The sequence below is a fragment of the Vidua chalybeata genome, chromosome 4 (genome assembly GCF_026979565.1).
Source record: "Vidua chalybeata isolate OUT-0048 chromosome 4, bVidCha1 merged haplotype, whole genome shotgun sequence".
NCBI classification, from domain to species: Eukaryota; Metazoa; Chordata; class Aves; order Passeriformes; family Viduidae; genus Vidua; species Vidua chalybeata.
This window is the reverse complement of record NC_071533.1, coordinates 32598603-32622203: the sequence shown is the minus strand read 5'-3', so window position 1 is coordinate 32622203 and position 23601 is coordinate 32598603. Positions and strand designations below refer to the sequence as shown.

General features: G+C 50.5%; 1 protein-coding gene and 1 long non-coding RNA gene across 4 annotated transcripts; both read left to right on the top strand.

The window, feature by feature from the left end:
* On the top strand, nt 1-1570 carry LOC128787301 (uncharacterized). Its single transcript, XR_008430658.1, has 4 exons — nt 1-77; nt 282-369; nt 1077-1159; nt 1378-1570. It is a non-coding gene; the product is annotated as an uncharacterized LOC128787301 (long non-coding RNA).
* A 4128-nt stretch (nt 1571-5698) lies between these two features.
* Nucleotides 5699-12789, top strand: LOC128787300 (uncharacterized). Of its 3 annotated transcripts, none has more exons than XM_053941349.1 (14): nt 5699-5901; nt 6261-6332; nt 6691-6756; nt 6965-7036; nt 7662-7769; nt 8443-8514; nt 8603-8674; nt 8762-8860; nt 9320-9394; nt 9998-10060; nt 10681-10752; nt 11058-11162; nt 11839-12004; nt 12534-12789. In XM_053941349.1, exons 1-14 carry the CDS (start codon nt 5805-5807, stop codon nt 12694-12696), a joined length of 1302 nt encoding a protein of 433 aa, XP_053797324.1. In that variant the 5' UTR covers nt 5699-5804; the 3' UTR covers nt 12697-12789. The 3 variants fall into 3 exon arrangements, with proteins under 3 accessions (XP_053797324.1, XP_053797323.1, XP_053797325.1); XM_053941348.1 differs by having other exon boundaries at nt 11058-11171; XM_053941350.1 differs by lacking the exon at nt 11839-12004 and having other exon boundaries at nt 12534-12652.
* The last annotated feature ends 10812 nt before the right edge of the window (nt 12790-23601 follow it).

Genomic DNA, 23601 nt, shown 5'->3' with positions numbered 1-23601 from the left:
GTCTAGGTTTCTTTCTTTACCATGTACAGGGAGTACTGGAGTTTTCTTCTTCTCCAAAGATGATGAACGCCTAAGAGGTACGACAGAATTTCTTCACCCCCTTTTGTATTTTTTTAAGCTGTTTCTGGAATTCTGTGAGGAGGAAAAAATGCTGCCTGCTTATGAATGTTTTCTAGTCAAATTTTGGCATCCTTACTTGTGGTAAAAGTTGTGGTAGAATCCCGTGAGAAAGTCCTAGTAAAATAAAGGCCAAGCAGATTTCTGGCCTTCTTTTCTTTCAGATAATTGCCTAATAGGAATCTGGACTTTTAGAGCTTACCAAAACATTGGCCACTTGACAGTTTACCTAGATATTTTGGATCCTTTCAGGTATTTATATCATCTTTAACTTTTTCCTGTCTTTCTGGTGTTGCCATTAGGAATGTTGAGTGCTCTTGTCAGCCACATATGTCCCTGTGGTTCTTTGTCCTAATGAATCTGGGGTTTTCTCTTCTGAATCCAGTGAATGTTGTATTTAGAAACAAAGAAAACAACAACCAAAGGAAACATACAGAGTCCCCAAAAATTGCAAAGGCCAGCAAAACAATTGCTTGTTATATGTTTTGTAGAATAGAGTCTTCAGACAGGCTTAAATGATGTGCATTTCTTGAGACTGATTCGATAACGCTGCTGAAATGTATTGCTGTGTTCACACAGTTAGTGCCCAGCAATCTTCCAGCCTGTCTGATTTACAGGGTGTGTTACAATGGAGATCTCAGTCCTTAGCAGGTCTCAGTTCTGGGGGAAGAGGTGCGATCCTGGTGCTGAGCTTCTAATGAAACAGCTGCTATTTCACTGCAAATTTAGATTGCAGCATGTTGAGGAAAACTGCTGCTGCCTTTCATTGTTCTTTGTACACCAGGCTGCAGTAGGGAACATTTCTGTTGGAGCCAACGTCTGGTGGGGGGCAAGAGAACAGGAAGAATGTGAAGAGTTGACTTCTGAGGAACATTATTGCTGTGTTGTCCATGATTGTTAGAAGCAGCAGCACAATCCGAAGTGTTTAAGCCTATTAATTGGTTCTTTGTTTTGTGCAGAGGGCCCAAAGTGATTTTGTAGATTAGCAGAGCTCAGTGAAGAAAAAGAGGATTGTGAAGACAGACGTAGATTATTGCTTGAGGTGAGTATGTAAGATCTGTTCATTGAGAACTCTAGGTGAAAGCTGAGCACGGGGAGGGAATGCAGGCATGAATGGGCATGCAGAATTAATTCAGGACCTCGAGAAGAGCCTGCAACTTTGTAACTCCCCGGGAACAAAAGTCTTTTGGTGTACCAGTGTGTATAACATGATGTTGTGTTGTCCAGTCAGCTAAACCACTACATCTTTGTCTGTTACAGGAGCAGCTACTTAACTATATATATCAAGAGTATTTAAGAATAAGAGTGAATTTAGAGACTTCTCCTAACAGTGGATTCAGAACCTTCTCCAAAGAATTTGTTAGATTTTCATTATTTTCCAGAACGCCAAAGGAAGCATAAGGATACCAGATAAAAAGTACAAGGAAACCAATAAACCTTTTACTGATTAGAAGCGTGTCACTTTTGTTCCTTGAAGAAGTTAGCATGGAAACTGAAAAACACATCAGGGTTACTTGTAGTTAGAGGATATGTGCCTTAGTCAGTAGTGTACATGCCTTAATAATTTGTGGTAAACTCTTGCCAGTGAATTATTGACGTTAAATGCTTTGTACCAATAAAATACAATAAGCAATTGCTTTGTCCATTGAATAGAATGAGCTGTTTGGATGTAATTAGTGCCTTAGGATCAGACTTTCTTAGGGGTATAAATCTTGAGAGCAATTTGTAATAAAGAAGAAGCCATTGTTGTCACTGCACAGGTGTATGTGTATGTCTTGTGTCCATCTCTACAGCGACAGAAAACCATGCTTGGCCATTCTCATAGCCACCTCTGCTGCACTGACTGGCTGGGTTTGTGAGGGGAGAGCAGTGGCTGTTGTCAGCTGGGACTTCAGCAAGGCTTTGTCCCGGCCTCCCATATCACGGTCATGGGGCAGCTCAGGGACAGTGGCGTAGAGAAGTGGACATTGGAGCTCCAAACTCAGATAGCTGCGAGCTCAGGGGGCCGTGCTGGGGCCAGTCTTGTTTGCCTTATTCCCCAGTGACCTGGCAGAAGGGACGGAGCGCTCCCTCAGCACGTTTGCTGATGGGACAGAAGCGGGAGCAGGGGCTGATTAACCACACGGCTGTGCTGCCTTTCAGTGAGACCTGGACAGGCTTGAGAGTTGAGCAGAGAGGGACCTAGTGAAGTTGCACAGGGGAAAGCCTCTAGAAGTGCTTGAAGCTTTGTAATTACCAGGCAACAGAAGTTTTTTAGTATAGAGGAGTGTATAACGTCATCTTGTGATGTCCTGTCAAGGAAATCACTGCATCTCTGTATGTTACAGGCACAGTTCCTTGTATGTATGTAAACAAAGTCCTTGAGAAAAACACTGAATTTTGAAACTTCCTCTAATATTATGTTGGATTTTCATGATTTTCTGAAATGCCAGGCAAAGCGTAAGGATTCCAAAAGGAAAGTGAAAGCAAATTAATAAATCTACTTTTCGAGGTCAGAAGAATTTCCTGTTTGTTCCCTGAAGAAGTTGCCAATGTTACTTTTCAAATCCTTTCAAAGATCTAATAGGAAAAAGCATTGGCCCAAAGTGTTAGCCTGTGTTTCTGAAGAGGAATATGCTTTTTGTGTCAATTCAATATTTGTAGCAGGGTTTGAGGGTTTTTTTTTTATGTGTGTGTTATGGTTTGACACTGGCGCAATGCTAGTGCTTTTATGAAAATACACCTTCCCAATAGAAATGTTGTGAGATGTTATTAGGAACAGAGCAGAACAGACCCAAGTGTAATAACAAATGAAAAAAAAAAACTTTATTAAACTATTATTACTGTATAAGATATACACACTAAATCTAGGATGAAGACTTTCTAAAACACTTTTCTTCTCACTTAATTTTTAAAATAACAACAGTGAGACATCACTTGGGATTCCTTATTAAGTTGTTACCTTTTAGATAATATTTAGTTTATCAAGGGAGAGAAGAGTCTCTTTTGTACTATAGACCCCCCAGGAAACACAGTTGTTACTTCCTGTGTTTCCATGCTATACATGGTAACTGCCCGGAGAAAATTTGTTAGTATGACACTTTCTTTTTCTATGTTACAGTGTTTTTATTACTATGCATGGATAGACTGCTTATAGGGTTTTTTTAAGGATGCTTTGCTACGGACTAAAAGAGACAACAGTTTAGCTTCTCATCTTGGGACTACAGTCCCCCCATTTTTCCCTGGGGCTAAGGGTCCAAGAACAGAGATCATCTTCTTCTTGAAGATAGAGGGCATCACCATTTCTTCCTTAGTTTTTTTTCTGTTCTTGCCATTCCTGTGCTGGTGGTTGCAGAAGCAGGGTTTTTTTTGGTTTTTTTTGGGGTTTTTTTGGTTTTTTTTTTTGGTTTTTTTTTTTTTTTGTTTTTTTGTTTACTACTGCATCTTCTTAAAATGCAGTCTCTATTGTAGGAGAATTTTGTTTAGTTTATGGTTAACAAGAAAAGTTCAGTCAAAAGCTACTCTATTATCTCTTTTCACTTAAAAATTTCTTCTTTTAACATTTTAGGTCTTGGACTGTTTCTCTTCCACTATAAATCGAGGAGGAGTAATATTTTACAAAGCCTTCATTTTCCAGGATAGGGTTAAAAGTTCAGACTCCTCGGATCTCTGCCCAGAACTCCCAACTCCCACACTGGGCATCTTCCCCCACCCCCTGCCCCTTCTCTTTCTCTTCTGTCGGTAAATTTCCAGGTGCTGTCAGGCTCTCTGTCTCTTTCCCTTTGCTGGGGGGAAACAAAGGTATCTCCGCTTCTCTCCACCTTTCCATCTGCAGGAGCTGGCTTGATTCCAGTCCTTCAGCCCCCTCGGCCTACCTTGACCAGGCCGCATGGCTTCCCCTCCCCCACGCAGCCCATGGCTGGGCATGGGAGAGTCTGCACTGTCTGACGACCAGAACTAAAGAGACAGTTCCCCTGGGAGCTCTTGCTTTTAACCCCCTGTGTTCTCAGAGGCATGTCCATGCCTTCAGTGGTCAGTCCAAATGCCAGTATCCAAACCTGACCACTGATTGGTTTGACTCAACTTCTTGAAAAAATTCATTTCCATTGTCAAACCATGATAGCCTGACAGAAGGCCTACACCCTATGCATCTATATACAAACTCTGAGATAAGAAATGCTGACTTAGAAATGCCATGGAATAGGACATAGAGATTGTTAAGAGAGAAATAGAGTTAGAAAAAATGTTTCAAAAAATGGCCTTACAAATAAGATTAGATACTTTAGAGAAATAGAACTATGAAAGACGCATTGTATTTGGACCCACAAGGGGCAGTTTTAGATGTCTGGCTTTAAGGCATCTACAGCATGGTGTGGCAAAAAGCTGATAGGCCAAAAAATGCTTATAGTGTTTTGTAATTAAGAAATAGTCAGCTTCTGAGTGTGATAGCGTGAATTATAACATCTGTATTGTCTCACTCTTCTCATGAGACTGAAAATTGAATAAAAGGTTTTAAAACGCCTCTCAGTTACCCCATCTCTGGGTCAGAAAAGGGTATTGTCTGACACTCCTACAGTGGCATGTCCAGGAAAAGCAAAAAGCCATCAGTAAGTGCTTGCCTTGAGAAAAATGGAATGAGGCTGGACTCAGAATAAAGTCCTTCATAGCCTGAGAGATGAGCTCAGAGCCTGACAGAGACTGGGCCTGTGGCACCTCCGGATCTATTATCAGCAGAGTGGGGATTTGCCCCCCAGGCCTCATCTGTTCACCCAGGGACACACTGTGAACACACACACAGAAGATGGCTCAGCCCTGTTGCTGCTCCCTGAGTGTCATGTTTGGGTCCCTCTAAAGGCATGCAGGGGCTTTGGGTCACCTCTGTGCTGTGCAGGGGGCTGGGGACACCCAAAAGTTGTGCAGGGAATTTGAGGTACCTCCAAAGGTACCTCAAAGGAGCCAAGGGACACCTGCAAATTGAGCAGGGGTCGGAGGTCTCTTGTGAGGCACAAAGGGGGATTTTAGGGTAGCTGAGGACACCCATAAGATGTGCAGTGGATTTGAGTGTCCCCTAAAAGCATGCAGCTACCCTGATGGCTTGTGTTGCATTATTTTTGTAAGCTATGGCATCAAGTCCTTCACTTTTTATATACAGGCCAAAGATCAGGACAGCGCGCAGCATGGACTCAGTGTCAGCATGGCAAGGCTGCTACTGCCTGCAATAGTGGGAATCACCAACATGAGTTGAATTTTGGACTTGACATTGCTGTTGCATGTAGAACCATGAAATGTCTCATTTGTCCAATGCTGTATAATGCAGTTCTTGTGAAAAAAACTATATTGCACAGAGCTTCCTGGAGGGACATACTCTCCTTGCTGGAAGGGCACCTCTTGAGATCCATTCCCACTAAATCCAGCCCCAGCCTTGAGGTCACAGCTGGCTCTGGGGTCACAGCAGGATGAGGTCACAGCAGACTCTGAGGTCACAGCAGGCTCTGGGGTCACAGCAGGATGAGGTCACAGCAGGCTCTGAGGTCACAGAGGTGCCAGAGCCCCGTGCTTGCACAACACCACAACGACCGAGCAGTCAGTCCTTGAGCACAACTGTTGTGGCAACAGCGGCGGTGGCAGCAGTGGTGCTGACATTGGGACAGTGGTGTCAGGATAGTGGTGGCAGCAAGAGCTGTGAGACTGGCAAAGGGCAAGGCACCATGGCCCTTGTTCTGCACCTCTGCCTCCTGCTCCTCCTGGCCGTGGCCCTGCCTGCCAGGGCTGCCCAGGCTTCTCCACCACAAGCGCCAGGAGCAGGTGAGCCGGCAGCCTGGCTCCCCTTTCCTGGGACAGTGCTCCCTGCTCCCCGGGAAGCGCTGGGGGATAGTTTTCCCCAGGGTTTTAGGGAGGGTTTCTGTTGTGGGAGGGAGAGAGTCCCTGGGGGCCCTGGGCAGCCCCATTTTCCTCTCCAGGAATGTTACACAGGGCAGGGAAAGAGGGTGGGGAGTGACCAGGAGCCAGCCCAAAGCCTCCCAAGCCCCTGTCCAGCTTTGAGCGTGTCCATTCAAATCTGGATCTCATAGCCTTACCTGACCCCCTCGCAGTGCCCAGTTCCCTAAGGCAGAAGGGGATCTGAGCACACCATGGAAATGGGTCTGGTGGCTGATTCCCTCTAGATTTGGATCGCAACTTGAATTATTTGCAAGTGCTGGTGAATGACACTTTAAAGATCATGGAGAATGCTGGAGGCAAGTTCTGAATTTCCCTTTTTACGACAGAATAATCAGTGTCAATGTGGTAAGAACTCATTTGTGCCATTTTCATTAAGTCAGGGTTGAAGGATTCTGAAAACCTTGCCCTACTCCTTTCTGGAGCTCTGAGTGATCCCACAGGATCGCTGTCAGCGGGAGGAAGGAGCATTTAGCTGTCCATCTTCCTCCCATGTGCAATGCCAGCGTGTCCTTCCGTGTGCTCTGTGCAGCCACAGAGAAGAGCAGAGAGGGAAGGGGCCGGGCCCAGGGCTGTGCCCTGGGGCTGAGCATTGCGTGCAGCCTGAGGATCTCCTACAGCGCCACGGGAGCTGTTCTGTCCTGCCTTTCTTTGCAGCTGAACCTGTTGGTGAAGGTGGTGCCGCTTCCCAACCCATACCCATTACTGAGCCTCTGGGAGATGGTGAGTGTAGGTCAAGGCCTTTCCCCCTGGGAGAGCTGCCAGCTCAGAGCCCAAAGCTCGGCCAGGGGGGCATCGCTGCAGGTGCCAGGACAGAACCATGCACGTGTGTGCCCTTGCCCTGCGCCATCCACTCAGCGCTCCTGCGGCCCAGTGCTGCCCATGCAGATCTGCAGAGATGACAGAAGCTTCTGTGGCTGTTGAGTTACAGGTGTGTCTGCAGGGAGGACTTTTCAGGCTCCTTTGCTAGTTAATGCACGCAAGCCCAGCTCCCATCACAGGGGTGAGTAGTGTGTCCCTGCTGACCCCACAGCCCCAGTTTTGTGGGATCCATTCATGGGAAATGGAACTATGTTGCTCTAAGGTCCTCCAACGGGAAAGAACAAAGTTACAGGACACAAGAAATGCCATGAGCCATCCAAACACATGAGGCAAATGCTGAAGGAAATGCTGCAGGGAGGACACAGTGGGTGCATTTCCCGCAGCCTTCCCCTGGGACTCAGCAGCCGGGGGCTTTCCCTGCACATCTGGACACACCGTGCCCGGCTCAGCGGGAAGGGATCCATGGCAGCCTGGCTGCCCTGCTGCTGCTTTCACGCCCTGCAGGGCTGTTTCCCAGCCTGGCCTCACTGCCACTTCTCCCCAGCCTCAGCAGGAAGACATTTGGCATCAGCTGACAGGGAGAACCAATTGCACCATGGGCCTGAGATCACCTGCAGTTTCCCAGTCTTTGGGTAGATTAGAAAGGGCACCTGTTTGGAGAGCAGAGGGCCGTGGCCTACCCAAAGAGTTTATAGGGATTTCCTAATTCTTAATCATGTCTTTGACAAGCCTTGCATCCTGAGGATACCACCATCCCAATGGGGAAGAGCCCCACCTGATCCAGCTGTCCCTTTTCCCTTCTCCAGAAATGGAAGGAGAGGCTGTGCTAACGGCTGAATTTCCCAGAGGAAGCAGTGGCTCATTGGCAGCCTCTGCTGCAGGAAGGGAGGCGATGCCAGGCACAGTCACAGGAGGTAATTTCTGTGCCTCTGGGCCTGAGCCCTGCTGAGGCTTGAGCTGCCCTCTCTGCTGCTTGGCAGTGCGGGCACAGCCCGGACAAGACCGGCACAGCCCAGAGGAGTTGCTATGCTCAGGGCACTCAGGTACTGAGCAGTCCTGCTGGGGTCCCTCCATGGGAGACACGTCCCAAAACCTGGGAGCGACTGCACGGGGTGCCCATGGTGGGGAAAGGGCAGAGGGTGAGAGCAAGGCTCCTTGTGCCCTGAGAGGGACTGGCTATGTGCCCTTGGGTTGGGGTATTTGTCCCAGGGTAAAGAGGGATGGAGAGATAGAGGGTAGGTAGGGAGTGAGAAAGGGCAGGAGGGACCAAGGGCCAGAGGGATAGTTGTGGCACTACCTGCTGCAGTTTTCCCCAGTGCTTTCGTAAGAGTTCCAGCTGTAGGAGTGAGAGAGCCCCCAGGGCCTTGAGCTGCTCCAGCCGCCCCTCCAGGGATGTTGCACAGGGCATGGAAAGAGTGTGGAGAGTGACCAGCCCAGAGGTCCCCAGGCCCTTGTGCAGCTTTGGCCATGTCCATTGACATCTGGCTCCCATGGCCTTACCCAACTGCCTTGCAGCGCCTATTTCTCAGAGGCAGAAGGGGATCCCAGCAGGCCCTGAAAAATGTTCTCATCTATGCTCCATTCTAGATGAGGTTTATGGGAAGGCATCTCCTTTAGCTTGGCTGAATAAAGTTCTGAAGCCCTTGGAGCCTCCTGCAGGTATGTTCTCACTGTCCCACCAAGGAATAATTGGTGACAACCTGGCAGGATCCAGGTGACAGAAGCTTCTGTGGCTGTTGTGTTACAGATGTGTCTGCAGGGCGGATTTTTCCTGTTCCTTTGCTGATTGCTCCACACAAGCCCGGTTCCCATCACAGGGGTGAGTAGTGTGTCCCTGCTGACCCCACAAGCTGAGCTCCAGTTTTGTGGGATCCATTCCTGGGAAATGGAACTACGTTCTGTTAAGGTCCTCCGAGAGGGAAGAACAAAGGCACAGGAAAGAAGAAATTCCGTGAGCCAAACAACAGCCTGAAACAAATCGTGATGGAGCTGCACAAAGGGCATGGTGAGAGCATTTCCCCCAGTCTTCTCCTGGGACTCAGCAGCTGGGGGCTTTCCCTGCACATCTGGACACGCCGTGCCTGGCACAGCAGGAAGGGATCCATGGCAGCCTCGTTGCCCCGCTGCTGCTTTCACGCCCTGCAGGGCTGTTTCCCAGCCTGGCCTGGCTGCAGCTTCTCCCCAGCCTCAACAGGAAGGCATTTGGCATCAGCTGACAGGGAGTCCAAACTGCACCACAGCCCATGCACACCCTGAGATCCCCTGCAATTTCCTGGTCCCCAGGCACATCCTGTGGGGTGGCTGCTTGGAGAAGGAAGGGCTATAGCCAGCCCCAAGGGTTTGGGGTGATCAGGACTTTTCTTATCCTTATCCATGTCTTTGAGAAGTATTGCCTCCTGAAGTTTCCACCTCCCTGATGTGTAATGATTGCATCTGACCCAGCTGTGCCTCTTCCTTTCTCAAGGGATAGACAGAGAGGCTCTATGGAAGGCAGCATTTCCTAAAGGAAGGGAGGCGATGCCAGGCACAGTCACAGGAGGTAATTTCTGTGCCTCTGGGCCTGAGCCCTGCTGAGGGTTGTGCTGCCATCTCTGCTCCTTGGCAGTATGGGCACAGCCCGGACAAGACCGGCACAGCCCAAGGGAATTAACCCGAGCAGGCTCAGGGCACTTGGGTACTGAGCAGTCCTGCTGGGGTCCCTCCGTGGGAGACATGTCCCGAAACCTGGGAGAGACTGCATGGGGTGCCCATGGTGGGGGAAGGGCAGAGGGCAAGAGCAAGGCTTCAGTGTGTCCTGACAGGGCCTGACTCTGTCCCCTGGGGCTGGGGGAGCTATTCCACAGTCAGATGGGTAAGCAGGAGGGAGGGACAAAGGTTGGGAGGGATAGTTGTGGCACCACCTGCTGCAGTTTCCCCAAGCATTTAGTGAGGGTTTTGTGTGTGGGAGTGAGAGAGCCACAGGGCCCTAGGCTGCTCCAGCTGCCCCTCCAGGGATGTTGCACAGGGCCTGCAAAGAGTGTGGAGAGTGACCAGGAGCCAGAGGCTCCCACAGCCTTACTCAACCCCCTTGCAGTGCTCAGTTCCCTAAGGCAGAAGGGGATCCCAGCACACTATGGAAATTCTGATCTGTGTTCCCTTCTAGTTTGGCATCACGAGTTGGAAATGCTGGTGAATGGTGGTTTGAAGACCTTACCAGAGGCTGGAGGCAAGTTCTCAATGTACCGTTCCTGACAGAATAATCAGCGTCAATGTGGCAAGAGCTCACTCATGTGGCATTTCCCTTAAGTTCCTCTGAAGGTTGATCAGTTCTGGAAATATTCCCCTGCTCCCTTCTAGAACCTTGAGGGATCCCACAGGATCTCTGTCAGTGGGAGGAAGGAGCATTTAGCTGTCCATCTTCCTCTCATGTGCAATGCCAGTGTGTCCTTCCATGTGCTCTGTGCAGCCATGGAGAAGAGCAAAGAGGGAAGGGGCCGGGCCCAGGGCTGTGCCCCGGGGCTGTGCCTTTCGCAGCTCCTTTGCTGGCCCCAGGGAGCCTGAGCTGCTCCTGCTGCTTTTGCCAAGCTCTGGCCCTGGCTGGGGCTGGGTTTAGAGCTGCTGGCAGCTCTGGGGAGTCCTTTCTCCCCCGACTGCCCCACAAGGGGCTACTTTCATCCCAGTGTGGGGCCACCGCAGGCACGTGGTCCCCCTGCCCCTACTCCTGAGTGGAAGGCAGAGCTGAGCGAGTGCCTTGGAGGGCACCCAGGGTCACTCGCTGCCATTCCGGCCTGAAGGAGAATCTTCAGCAGTGCCATGGGAGCTGTTCTGTCCTGCCTTTCTTTGCAGCTGAACCTGTTGGAAAAAGTGATCTGGCTTCCCAACCCACTTTCAGGATTGAGCCTCTGGGAGATGGTGAGGGTAGGTCAAGGCCTTTCCCACTGGGAGAGCTGCCAGCTCAGAGCCCAAAGCTTGGCCAGGAGGGCATTGCTGCAGGTGCCAGGACAGAACCATGCACGTATGTGCCCTCGCCCTGGGCGATCTTGTCCGACTTCCGCGCAGGACTGGCAGTTGTTTGGAGGAGGGGAGGGCCCTGGCCCAGCCCTAAACCCCCTGATTTTTATGAATTTTATTCCCATTTTTGATAAGCATGACGCCCTGAAGATGCCAGCAAAAAAATGGGTGATTGTTCCATCTGATCCAATTGTTCTTTTTTGTCTCTCTAGTGACAGACCGAAAGGCAGGACAGAAGGAGGTGTTTCCCAAAAAAAGCAGTGGCCCGTTGGCAGCCCCTGCTGCAGAAAGGAAGGCGATGACATGCACGGGCACAGGTACAGGAGGTAATTGCTGTGCTGGGTTCAGCCAGGCTCAGCCCTCGGCGGGGCTGTGTGGCAGCAGCTCTTCCTCCAGGACCTGCCCTTGCATGGCCGGGCAGCAGCCAAAGCTGGAGGCGCCTCGGCTTTGAGGCCTCTGGAGCTCGTTCAGAGCCCCGGGGAACCAGGACTCATGCACCAACGCCCCTCCTGCTGCAGCTGCTCCCAGAGCTGGCCCTGAGTGCCCAGAGGCCCAAGGCACAGGAGCAGCCCCGAGTGGGAGCCCTGATGTGAGGCCAGGGCCAGAGCCAGCCCTGGCTCCTGACTGGGCAGGGCCTGCACTAGCTCCTGACAGGGCCTGACTCTGTCCCCTGGGGCTGGGGGAGCTGACAGGGCCTGACTCTGTCCCGTGGGGCTGTCACGGGGCAGGGACAGCCAGGGCTGGCAGGTGCTGCTCAGGGATGGGTTTGGCCCATGTCCCTTGAAGCAGTGACTGCCCAAGCAGCTGCGCTGGCCCCGGGCTCTCCTCCTGGCCTGCTGGGCTTTGCTGGTGGCACAGCCTGTGCCAAGGGGCAGCAAGGTGCCTGCAGGCCCCAGCTCTGGGGGAAACAGAGAACGTCCTGGCTGTATTGACCATGCTGCCAGCTCAGCAGTGCAGCACAGCGCGGGCTCATGCTCCCCATTGCTCCCACAGATGCAGCCAGCACCACAACACCTGTTCCAGATTCCCAGAAGGGCATCGGAAGGGGTTTCTGTAAGGGAACAGGCTGCTGGCTAGGGTTAATAGCAGGCATGCTTCTTATGGATGTGGTCTTTATTTTATGCTGTGTTGGAATTCGGAATTACTGGAAGAGAAAATGGTGAGTGCTTTGTTCATCTTTTCCTCAAACAGCTTATTTTGAAAGTCTGTTATAGACAGGAAACATTCCCAGTGAGGCTGCAGTGGAATTGAGGCCAGTCCATGGTTGTCCAAAGAACTCTGCTGAGGGTTCTGCTGCTGCCCAGTGCTTTCATTGGCCTCTTAATTGCTGGGCCTGTCCTGGGGGGCCCACTAGGGCTGCAGCCAGTGCTGGCTCCCACTGAGGCTGTCTGGCCAAGAGCAGCCCCAGGGGAACAGGGCACGGGCAAAGCAAGGTGGGGAGGAGAAAGAGCGGGGACGAGATTGCCCTTGAAAGGCAGACGCGCTCTGGGGCCCGCTCCTGGCCAGGGAGCCTGCCCAGAGCCATTCCCTGCTTGCCAGGGCATTGAGGGGCAGCTGTCCAGCTGGGCCAAGGTGTGCCAGCAGCTCCAGCCAGGCTGGGGAGCCTTGCCAGCTCTGGGCCCTGCTGTGGAGGAGGGTCCCAGTGTGCCACTGGCAGCTAGGGGCCTCAGCCACTCCTCTCTCCACAGTCGCACCTCTGGACAGGAGATGAACGATGGTGGCTGCACCTCACACCCAGACAGCCTGAGCAGCCCCTCCAGCAATAATAAGGGCCTGGTCAGCCCTTTCAAGAGTTCTGACAAGAGGACCCCAGAACATCTGTCTACGAGGAAACCTCCTATGACAATGTAGATCACACTGACACTTCCTCTTGATTTATTAAAGAAATATCAAATATCGGTATTAAAGAATATCGATCTAACACAGATATCCAACTGTGACGGACAAAAACTCTCTAAGAGTTTAAAGTTAGAAAGTGTATGTTTATTGCGACGCCGGGCAGCGTGCGGGATAGCTCCCAAATACGCACCACACCTTTCAAATGATTACAGAGTCCTTTTATCCACACAAGAATTGAATACCCAAAATACAAATACATATTCATAATTTAGTACATCCCATTCCTCGCTTCATATGCTAATCATTTCAAAAGCTATTAAGCATGTGTAGTTTGTTCCTTGAAATGGGTCGGTGGTCCCTTTCATGGGGAGGGGTCCCAAAATGAGGAAGTAAATGAAGTCTTCCTCATTCTGACCTTTCTACCTTTTCAATGCAAATATGACAAATGAACCTTGGTAAAACTCCCATTCCTTGTCTTCAATTGGTTTCAGAACAGAGGAGGCCCACAATTGTCTTATGTTCCTAAAAGCTATTTGTCAGTTTCTATATTCTTCATTATAAACCCAGCTAACTAAACATTGTGTTGACAAGCAATCAATTATTAGTTAACTACTAACTCTTCATCAAGGCCTACTGACAAAATCTTTTATTTTAATTAACTCTAGTGAGGCTTATCTCTAACAAAAATCTTAGCTCCTCTAAAATCTCTATATCTCTTAAAGTTTATGTTTCACTCTCCCCATGGGTATCCCCAAGCTGCCTTCATCTGTTTTTGAACTCCCTCTATCCTGTCCCAGCCCATTCCCAAGTTCTTCTAGAAATCCCAGTATCAGCCCTGCACCCTCCAGCCCCAACTGAGACCAACATGGCCCTTCCTGTGCCCCTGAGCCCCCTGGCCCTGCCCTTTAAAAAACACTGAAGGTAACCCCCCACGTCTGCCAGGGTAGGTGATGGCCTGTCATGGTTTGACACTGGCGCAATGCCAGCACCCCCATGAAAATGCACCTTCCCTAAATAAATGCTGTGAGATGTTATCAGGGACAGAGCAGAGCAGGCCCAAGCTTAATAACAAAGGAAAAAAACTTTATTAAACTACTACTAATACAGAAAACACATAAACTAAATCCAGGATGAAGACCTTTTAAAACCACCCCTCCTCCTCCCAATTCCAAACACACCCAGCCATGAAACATCACCCGGGATTCTTGATCAAATTACCACCCTTCAGGTAATCTATGCTTAAACTATCAAGGGAGAGAGAAGTCTCTCTTGCACCACAGGCCCCCCAGGAAACACAGCTGCCCCCCTGTGTTTCCCTGTCACACATGGCAACCGCCCGGAAGAAAAATCTGCCAGTGTGACACTCTCCTTTCCATGTCACAGTGCTCTCACCACCGTGCATGGACAGACTGCCCATAGGGCTCCTTTAAGGATGCTTTGCCACGGACCCAAAGATACAACAGTTCAGTTTCTCATCCTGGGACTACAGTCCCCCCCATTTTCCCCTGGGGCCGAGGGGTCCAAAAACAGGACTCATCTTCTTCCCGAAGACAGAGGGTATCACCATTCCCTCTTCAGCTCTCTTCGTTTCTCGCCATTCTTGTGCTGTTCGAAGCTGAAACGGTCTCCCTGGGTCACCACTGCATCCCCCTAAAATGCAGTCTCTATTGCAGGAGATTTTGGTTCAGTCCATGGCTAACAAGAAAAGTCCAGCTAAAAAGCTACTTCATCATCTCCTCCCACCTAAATATTTCTTCTTCTAACATCTCAGGTCCCGGACTATCTCTCTTCCACTACAAATCAAGGAGGAGTAATACTTTCAAAAAGCCCTCATTCCCTCGAAAGGGTTAAAAGTTCAGACTCCCTGGACGGCCGATATCTCAGTCCGGCATTCCGCCTCCCACGCTGGGCATTTCCCCCCCCCCTTCTCCTTCTCCTCTGCCGGCAGATTTCCAGGTGCCGCCAGGCTCTCCGTCTCTTTCCCACATGGGGGGCGGGGGCAAAGGCATCTCCGCTTCTCTCCACCCTTCCGTCCACAGGAGCTGGCTGGGTTCCAGACCCTCAGCCCCCTCGGCCTACCTGGACAAGGCCGCGTGGCTTCCCCTCCCCCACCCAGCCTAAGGCTGGGCAGGGGGGGAGTCTGCACTCTCTGACAACCGGAACCAAAAGAGACAGTTCTCCTGGGAGTTCTTGCTTTTAACCCCCTGTGTTCTCAGAGGCGTGTCCATACTTTCAGTGGTCACTCCAGGTGCCAATATCCAAACCTGACCACTGATTGGTTTGACCCAACTTCCTGGAAAAAATTCACTTCCATGTCAAACCACGACATGGCCCCTTCTTCTGTTGCCATAAAGAGATGGAGCTGTCACCCCTGTGTCTGGGTGGTACCACCAGCAAAGCCCAGCTGGCACCAGCACTGGCTGAGCTCCACGCCCAGGAGGAGCTGTGAATGCCCACGGTGAGGGCAGGCAGGAGCCAGGCAGGGGCTGCTGTGAGCAGCGGCAGGGCCCTGAGGGGCTGGGGGAGCCCATGGGGCAGGCAGCAGCCTGGGGCTCCTGAGAGAAAGCAACCCCATTTTATCTTTGCTTTTCATTTTTAGAAATTAGACATTTTTAGAAAAAATTCAAAATATATTTTCTGTAGAGAGACACCCCCAAATATTTCTTCCAATTACTCTAGTAGTTAAGGATTTTTCAAAGTAGTTTTAGAAAACTGAAAAAGAGACCCCATTTTGTCTTCACTTTTCATTTTTAGAAATAGTTAGAAATAGTTAGAAATAGTTAGAAATAGTTAGAAATAGTTAGAAATATGCTTCTTCCTTTTTTCCACAATACCTCTGTATTTTTGAAAGTAGTTTTGCAGTTCTGCAAAAAAATTTTTCCACCTATACAATAAAAAATAAAATTGCAGTTAATTGGTAATCTTTACTCTGGAAGAACTAAGGCACCCTAAGACACCCAGCCTGCTGCAGAGGCTCTTTCCCCACGAAGCTTTGTACCTAGCCACAACTAAATTACGTAAAAGTTTTTCCAGATATTTCCTGGGATTTCTGACAAGCTCACCTCTTAGTCTTCAGAGGCAAACTTTGAGCACAGTGGGAATCTCTTCAAGTCACCATCTTTGTTTGCTCCTGCAAGAAATGCCGCAGTTCTAGAGCAGGGGTTTCTCTCAGCTTCCTGCTGGCCCCGGGCTCTCCTCCTGGCCTGCTGGGCTTTGTTGGGTGGCACAGCCTGTGCCGAGGGGCAGCAAGGTGCCTGCAGGCCCCAGCTCTGGGGGAAACAGAGAACGTCCTGGCCATATCCACCGTGCTGCCGGTTCAGCACTGCAGCACAGCGCGGGTTCACGCTCCCCATTGCTCCCACAGATGCAGCCAGCCCCACAACACGTGTTCCTGATGCCCAGAAGGGAATTGGTTTCTGTCAGGGAACACGCTGCTGGCTAGAGTTAATGGCAGGCCTGGCTTTTCTATGGCATGCAGGTGATGGGGGGACTCCTGTAAGGCTGGCAGACGACCAGGCTCCGTCGTGAGGCACACGAGGTGGCGGGGGGGTGTGGTGGGTGCAGGGTTTTGCAGTAAGACATGCGGGGCTTTGGGTCCTTTGTAAGCAGTGCATGTGGCTGGGGTTCCTCAGGAGGTTCTTAGGGGATTTGGGATCTCTTGTGTGGCGTACAGGTGACTGGAGACCTCTGTAAGGCTGGCAGGGCCTTGAGTTCCTCGTGATTAACATGGCGGTTTAGTGCTTGCCATCAAGGCCTGGAGAGGAGCTGAGTCCTTCCAAAGGTGGGCAGGAGGCTGGGTTCTTTTGTGAGGCACACAAGGCTGGCTTGGGGTCTCTGCATTAGTGTGCACAAATTCCTTGTGAGGCACACAGGGCTATTTTGGGGTCTCTGCTATGCTGTGCAGGGATCCCTCATGAGGTGTGCACCGGGGTTAAAATAGCGGGGGTTTTTCAGTTTTCTCAACACAGCAAAAGTACTCTCTCGGTCAAGGCGGTAGAAAGTAAGCAGGAAGCTTCCTGCAAAGCCTTGGGCCCGGCGGGCAGGCAGAGCCTTTCCTTGGGGGCCGGACGGGGCCTCTGGAGCTGCCACGCCCTTGACGGGCCAGCTTCTCCACGTCGCTTTCCTGATAGAACAATCATGGATTATTAATTCTGGCCAAGAGCAGCCTCAGGGACACAGGGCATGGGCAAAGCAAGGTGGGGAGGAGAAAGAGCGGGGAGAGATTGCCCTTGAAAGGCAGACGCGCTCTGGGGCCCGCTCCTGGCCAGGGAGCCTGCCCAGAGCCATTCCCTGCTTGCCGGGGCATTGAGGGGCAGCTGTTCAGCTGGGCCAAGGTGTGCCAGCAGCTCCAGCCAGGCTGGGGAGCCTTGCCAGCTCTGGGCCCTGCTGTGGAGGAAGGTCTCAGTGTGCCACGGGCAGCAGGGGCCTCAGCCACTCCTCTCTCCACAGGAGTGCCTCTGCAGCTTCATAAGACCAGCCAAACAATTCAGTCTGGGAGAACTGGACGTGTCTTCTTGCATCTCCATGCCAGTGTCCATTGTCCCTGCCATGGCTGCATTACCAGCTTATTGCTGGAAATTTGCTGCAACTACCACCCAGAACAGGACCCTCTCTCCCAGAAGAGAATGACCCTACTCTCCAGCCAGGGCAAGAGGTGGAGCCCTCCAGACAGGGAATGGCTTGTTAGAAAAGTTATACTGACTTCTAAAAATTTAGGAGGTTTATTAAAAATGTATTAAAAATACAACAGGAGACTGCATAGGGAAAATATTACAGTGCCCGGAGTAGAGGATTTTTCCCACCATGTGCTCATCCACACAATGGAGGATTTGCCTTTTAACTCTTTTGCCCTTCTTAAAGTTCTGTCCATCAACTCCTTTTGTGCTGTCCACTAGTGGAGTTTGCTTCCTTACATCTCGATTGGAGGTCAGGTGCTGCTGTAGTAACAAGGTGACCCTCTTAAATGTCCTGAACTCAGGTTACTCCATGATAACAACACAAAGGGGGGTAAAACATAACTCAAAGTCTGTAAAGCTTCTCTTAACATATATACTTGATATTTGTCTTTTAATTGTGAGTCAGCTATCACATTACTCATCTATCACAGGCTTGATTCCAGCAACATATTTGGGCTTCAGCTCATCTGTCTGTGTGCTACCTCCAGCACTGGCGGAGCTGTTTGTCTGGGCACAGCCAGGGGTGGGCAGGCAGCAGCCAGGCATGGGGCTCATAAGGCCAGCAGCAACCTCATGTTATCTCTGTTTTTCATTTTGAAACATTTAGATAAGTTTTTCATTTGTAGCATTTAGAAAAGTTTTTCATAGAATACAGATCCCAGATGTTTGTTCCGCTTTACTCCACGAGTTCCGTGTTTGTCAAAGTAGTTTTACAGTTACAGATACCTAGAATCTTCTGACACTTTGGCAATACAAAATAAAATTGCTTTTAATTCATAATGTTTACTCTTGCACAGCCCGGACAAGTCCAGCACAGCCCAGAGGAATTGTTATGCTCAGGGCACTCAGGTACTGAGCAGTCCTGCTGGGGTCCCTCCATGGGAGACATGTCCTGAAACCTGGGAGAGACTGCATGGGGTGCCCATGGTGGGGAAAGGGCAGAGGGGAAGAGCAAGGCTCCAGTGTGTCCTGAGAGGAACTGGCTATGTCCCCTGGGGCTGGGGGAGCTGTCATGGGGCAGGGAGGGCCAGGGCTGGCAGGGTCTGCTCAGGGATGGGTTTGGCCCATGTCCCTTGAAGCAGCAACTGCCCAAGCAGCTGCGCTGGCCCCGGGCTCTCCTCCTGGCCTGCTGGGCTTTGCTGGTGGCACAGCCTGTGCCAAGGGGCAGCAAAGTGCCTCCAGGCCCCAGCTCTGGAGGAAACAGAGAACGTCCTGGCACATTTCCTTCAGTGGGATCATCTGGGCGTGGACCTCCTCCAGTGGCATGCCCAGGAAAAGAGGGAAGTCACCAAGAGCCTGTGAGTCACGCAGGGATGGGGTGCCTCCCTCATTGGGTAGCGGGCTGATTAAAAGAGGCCTCTAGGGAGTGCAGCGAACAGTAGCGGGCAAACAGGGCCATGGCATGCCTCTGATGGGCAGTTTGCGAGGCAGTTTGCACAGGCAGGGCAAGCAGGAAGGGTTGCAGGTTTTCTTGCTAGTAGGGTTTACTGTGTGTTGTTTGCAGTGTTTCTGTTGGTTGATTGGTTTTGGGGTTACTGGTAGTAATGGTTTTTACATAGTTGAAAACTGTAGATAGTACAGTACTGTATGTAATCAGATGGAACCCTCCAAAAAGTATGCATCTGTCCAGACCCATTCCTGTGCAGAGTGTTTGAGCTTAGCAGTGGTTTCAGAGGGTGTTGTGGAGAAAACCTGCCTGCGATGTGAACAGGTGGACAATTTCCTTTCACTGGTGGTTGAGCTTAGGGAGGAAGTTGAAAGACTCGGGAGTATCAGGGAAAGAGAAAGGGAAATATATTGATGGAATTAAGCCCTTCCATCCTTAAGGGAGGCCCACCAAGAGTCAGAGGACTCCCATGCCTCCCACTGTCAGGCAATAGAGGGATACCTGGTAGATGGAGGAGAGTGGAAATGGGTCCCTGCTCAAGGAGGTTATGATAAAAATTCCTCCCGACCCCCAGCCCCTAGCCAGGTGCCACTTCAGAATAGGTATTCACCCCTGGATCTAGAGAGCCAGCCAGATGATTTAGAAGAAAATTATCTGCCCAGTGAGCCTCCCAATTATCTTTAATCTGTAAAATGGATCACTACCTCTAATATCAAAAGGATAAGAAGGGTAATTGTAGTGGCTGATTCCCTTCTGAGGGGAACAGAGGGCCCCGTATGTCAACCGGACCCATCCCACAGGGAAGTCTGCTGCCTCCCTGGGGCCCAGGTACGAAATATCACTGAGAGACTTCCTGGGCTAATTCAGTCCTCTGATTATTACCCACTGCTGATACTCCAGGCTGGCAGTGATGAGATTGAAGAGAGGAATGTCAGGACAACTAAAAGGGACTTTAGGGCACTGGGACAAGTGGTTGATAGGATGGGGGCACAGGTAGTGTTCTGCTCAGTCCCTTTGGTGGCTGAGAAAAATGGTGAAGGGAATAGGAGAGCTCAAATTATCCATAAGTGGTTCAAAGGTTGGTGTCATTGGCAGAATTTTGGATTCTTTGATCATGGGGCAACTTTTATGGCACCTGGCCTGCTGTAACCAGACGCTCTCCATCTGTTAAAGGCAGAAGGCTTTTAGCTCATGAGCTAGCAGACCTTGTTGAGAGGGCTTTAAACTAGGTTTCAAGGGGGAAGGGAATGTATCTGGGCTCTCTGAAAGCAGACCCAAGGATGGTAAGCCTGAGTTAGGGATGAAATCAGCAGCCCAGCTCAGGTACATGTACACCAATTCATGCAGCATGGGCAATAAACAAGAAGAGCTGGAGGCCATGGTGCAGCAGCAGAGCTGTGATGTAATTGCCATCACAGAAACATGGTGGGTTGACTCACATGGCTGGTGCACTGCACTGGATGGCTACAAGTTCTTCAGGAGAGACACTAAAGGGAGAAGAGGTGGAGGGGTGGCCCTTTATATTAGGGAGGCTTTGGACACCATGGATATTGGAACTAATGATATAATGTTGAATGCCTATGGTAAGAATTAAGGGGAAGGACAACAAGGCTGACATCCTACTGGGAGTCTGTTATCATCCACCCAGCCAGGAAGAAGAGGCAGACAACTCATTCTATAAGCAGCTAGAGAATGTTTCAGGATCATCAGCCCTTGTTCTTGTAGGTGACTTCAACTTGCCAGACATCTGCTGGGAACTTAATACAGCAGGAAAAAAGCAGTCCAGGAAATCCGTAGAATGTGTGGAGGACAACTGTTTGTTGCAGCTGGTGGGTGAGCCCGCCAGGGGAGGGACTATGTTAGATCTACTGGCTGCAAATAGAGGTGGACTGGGGGGGAGATGTGGTGGTTGGAGGCTGCTAGGGCCACAGTGATCATGAAATGATAGAATTTGTTGCATTGCAAGCTGATCTGTAGTTAGCATTAATCAAGTTATAATAAGCAGTCCAGCTCAGCTCCATGTACCAGCCTCTGTGTTTGACTGACAGAAGCTCACAGTCAATGGGAGCTCTCCTAGGATGCAGACATTGTATTGGTTCAGAGTCTCGGGGCACACAGATAGACCAATGAGCTGTCTCGGCCTGGGAGTTTTGAATGGGCTATAAAAGAAAGCTCCGGACAATAAATGAGGCTGTTTTTCTGAAGAAACATGAGTGGTCTGCCTTATGTTATGTCTCAGACATGGGGACACCATCGTATCAAGAATTCTTGATATTTTGTGAAATCAGGAGGAACATCAATAAGACTTTTACATTGGACTTCCAGAGGGCAGACTTTGCCTATTTAGGAGACTTATTCAGAGAGTTCCTTGGGAAGCAGCCCTTAAAAACAAAGGAGTCCAGGAAAAGTGGGCATTCTTTAAAACAGAGATCTTGAGGGCACAGGAGCAGACTGTTCCTGGGTGCCAAAAGATGATTTGACAAGGCAAATGCCCAGCCTGGATGGGCAAGGAGGTTTTGGAGGAATTTAGGAATAAAAGGAGGATGTATCATCTTTGGAAGGAGGGTCAGGTCTCTCAGGAAGTATTTAAGGGGGCTGCTAAAGCACATAGGAAAAAAATTAGGGAGGCCAAAGCTCAGTTTGAACTTAAAATGACGACTTCTGTAAAGGATAATAAAAAATGTTTTTACAAATATATCAGTGGTAAAAGGAAGGGTAAGACCAACCTTTGTTCTTTATTAGATGTGGGAGGGAACTTATTAACTGCAGATGAGGAGAAGGCAGAGGTGCTTAATGCCTTCTTTGCCTCAGTCTTTAGTGGGAATGACTTGTCCTCAGGACAGCTGTCCTCCTGGGTTGGTTGATGGTGTCAGGGAGCAGAATGGGCCCCCTGTTATCCAGGAGGAGGCAGTCAGAGAACTGCTGAGCTGCTTGGACGTTCATAAATCCATGGGAACAGATGGGATCCACCCCAGGGTGATGAGGGAGCTGGCAGATGAGCTTGCCAAGCCACTCTCCATCATTTACCAACAGTCCTGGCTCACTGGTGAGGTTCCAGATGGCTGGAAGCTGCCTAGTGTCATACCCATTCACAACAAGGGTAGGAAGGAGGATCCTGGTAATTACAGGCCAGTCAGTCTGACCTCAGTACCCGGTAAGGTCATGGAACAGTCTATGCTGAGTGTCATCACAGCACTTACAGGATCGCCAGGGTGTCAGACCCAGCCAGCAGGGGTTTAGGAGGGGTAGGTCATGTCTGACCAACCTGATCTCTTTTTATGATCAAGTGACCCTCCTGATGGATGTGGGAAAGGCTGTAGATGTTGTCTGTTTGGACTCCAGCAAGGCCTTTGACACTGTCTCCCACGGGACACTCCTGGAAAAGCTGAAGCCCATGGCTGGGACAGGAGCACTCTGTGCTGGGTTCAGAACTGGCTGGATGGCCGGCCGGAGAGGGGTGGTGAGCGGTGATGCATCCAGCTGGCATCTAGGCACCAGTGGTGTCCCTCAGGGCTCTGTGCTGGGGCCAGGTCTGTTCAATATTTTTATTGACCACATGGATGAGGGGATTGAGTCTTTCATTAGTAAATCTGCAGACAACACTAAGATGGCAGTGTGTGTCAATCTGTTGGAAGGTAGAAGGGCTCTGTAGGGAGACCTGGAATGGTTGGATGGATGGGCAGGGTCCAGTAGGATGAAGTTTAGTAAGTCCAAGTGCCCAGTCCTGCATTTTGGCCACAATAACCCCCTGCAGCATTACAGGCTGGGGACAGTGTGGCTGGGGGCACAGCCCAGGCAGAAAGGGACCTGGGGGCACTGGTCGACAGCCAGCTGAACATGAGCCAGCAGTGTGCCCTGGTGGCCAAGAAGGCCAATGGCTCCTGGCCTGGATCAGGAATGGTGTGGCCAGCAGGAGCAGGGAGGTCATTCTCCCCCTGTACTTGGCACTGGTGAGGGCACACCCTGAGTGCTGTGTCCAGTTCTGGGCCCTCTGTTTGGGAAGGACATTGACACACTTGAGCACATCCAGAGGAGGCAACGAGGCTGGTGAGGGGCTTGGAACACAAGCCCTGTGAGGAGCAGCTGAGGGAGCTGGGGGTGTTAAGCCTGGAGAAAAGGAGACTCAGAGGTGGCCTTATCACTCTACAACTCCCTGAAAGGTGGCTGTGGTCAGGTGGGGTTGGGCTCTTTCTCCAGGCAGCAACTAACAGAATGAGAGGACACAGTCTCAAGCTGCACCAAGGGAAATTCAGGTTGGATGTTAGGAAAAGGTTTTTCATGGAAGGAGTGATAAAGTATTGGCATGGCCTGCCCAGGGAGGAGGTGGAGTCACCATTCCTGGATGCGTTTAAAAAAAGACTGGATGTGGCACTCGGTGCCATGCTTAATTCAAGTACTGGGACATGGGTTGGACTCGATGATCTTGAAGGTCTCTTCCAACCGGTCATTTTGTGAATTTTGTATGAATTCTATGCATTCTGAGCAGCTCCAGGCACATAGCCTGACCAGCAATGTCAGCAGGCAAAACAAAGGTTTTTGATGAAACAAAACATTTACAATCAGGGCAGTCCATTTGTACAGATGGGGGTACACTCTAGGCCATGGCCAATGCCATGAGGTCACAGCAGGCTCTGAGGTCACAGCAGGCTCTGGGGTCACAGCAGATGAGGTCACAGCAGGCTCTGAGGTCACAGCAGGCTCTAGGGTCACAGCAGGATGAGGTCACAGCAGGTTCTGAGGTCACAGCAGGCTCTGGGGTCACAGCAGGATGAGGTCACAGCAGGCTCTGAGGTCACAGAGGTGCCAGAGCCCCGTGCTTGCACAACACCACAACGACTGAGCAGTCAGTCTTTG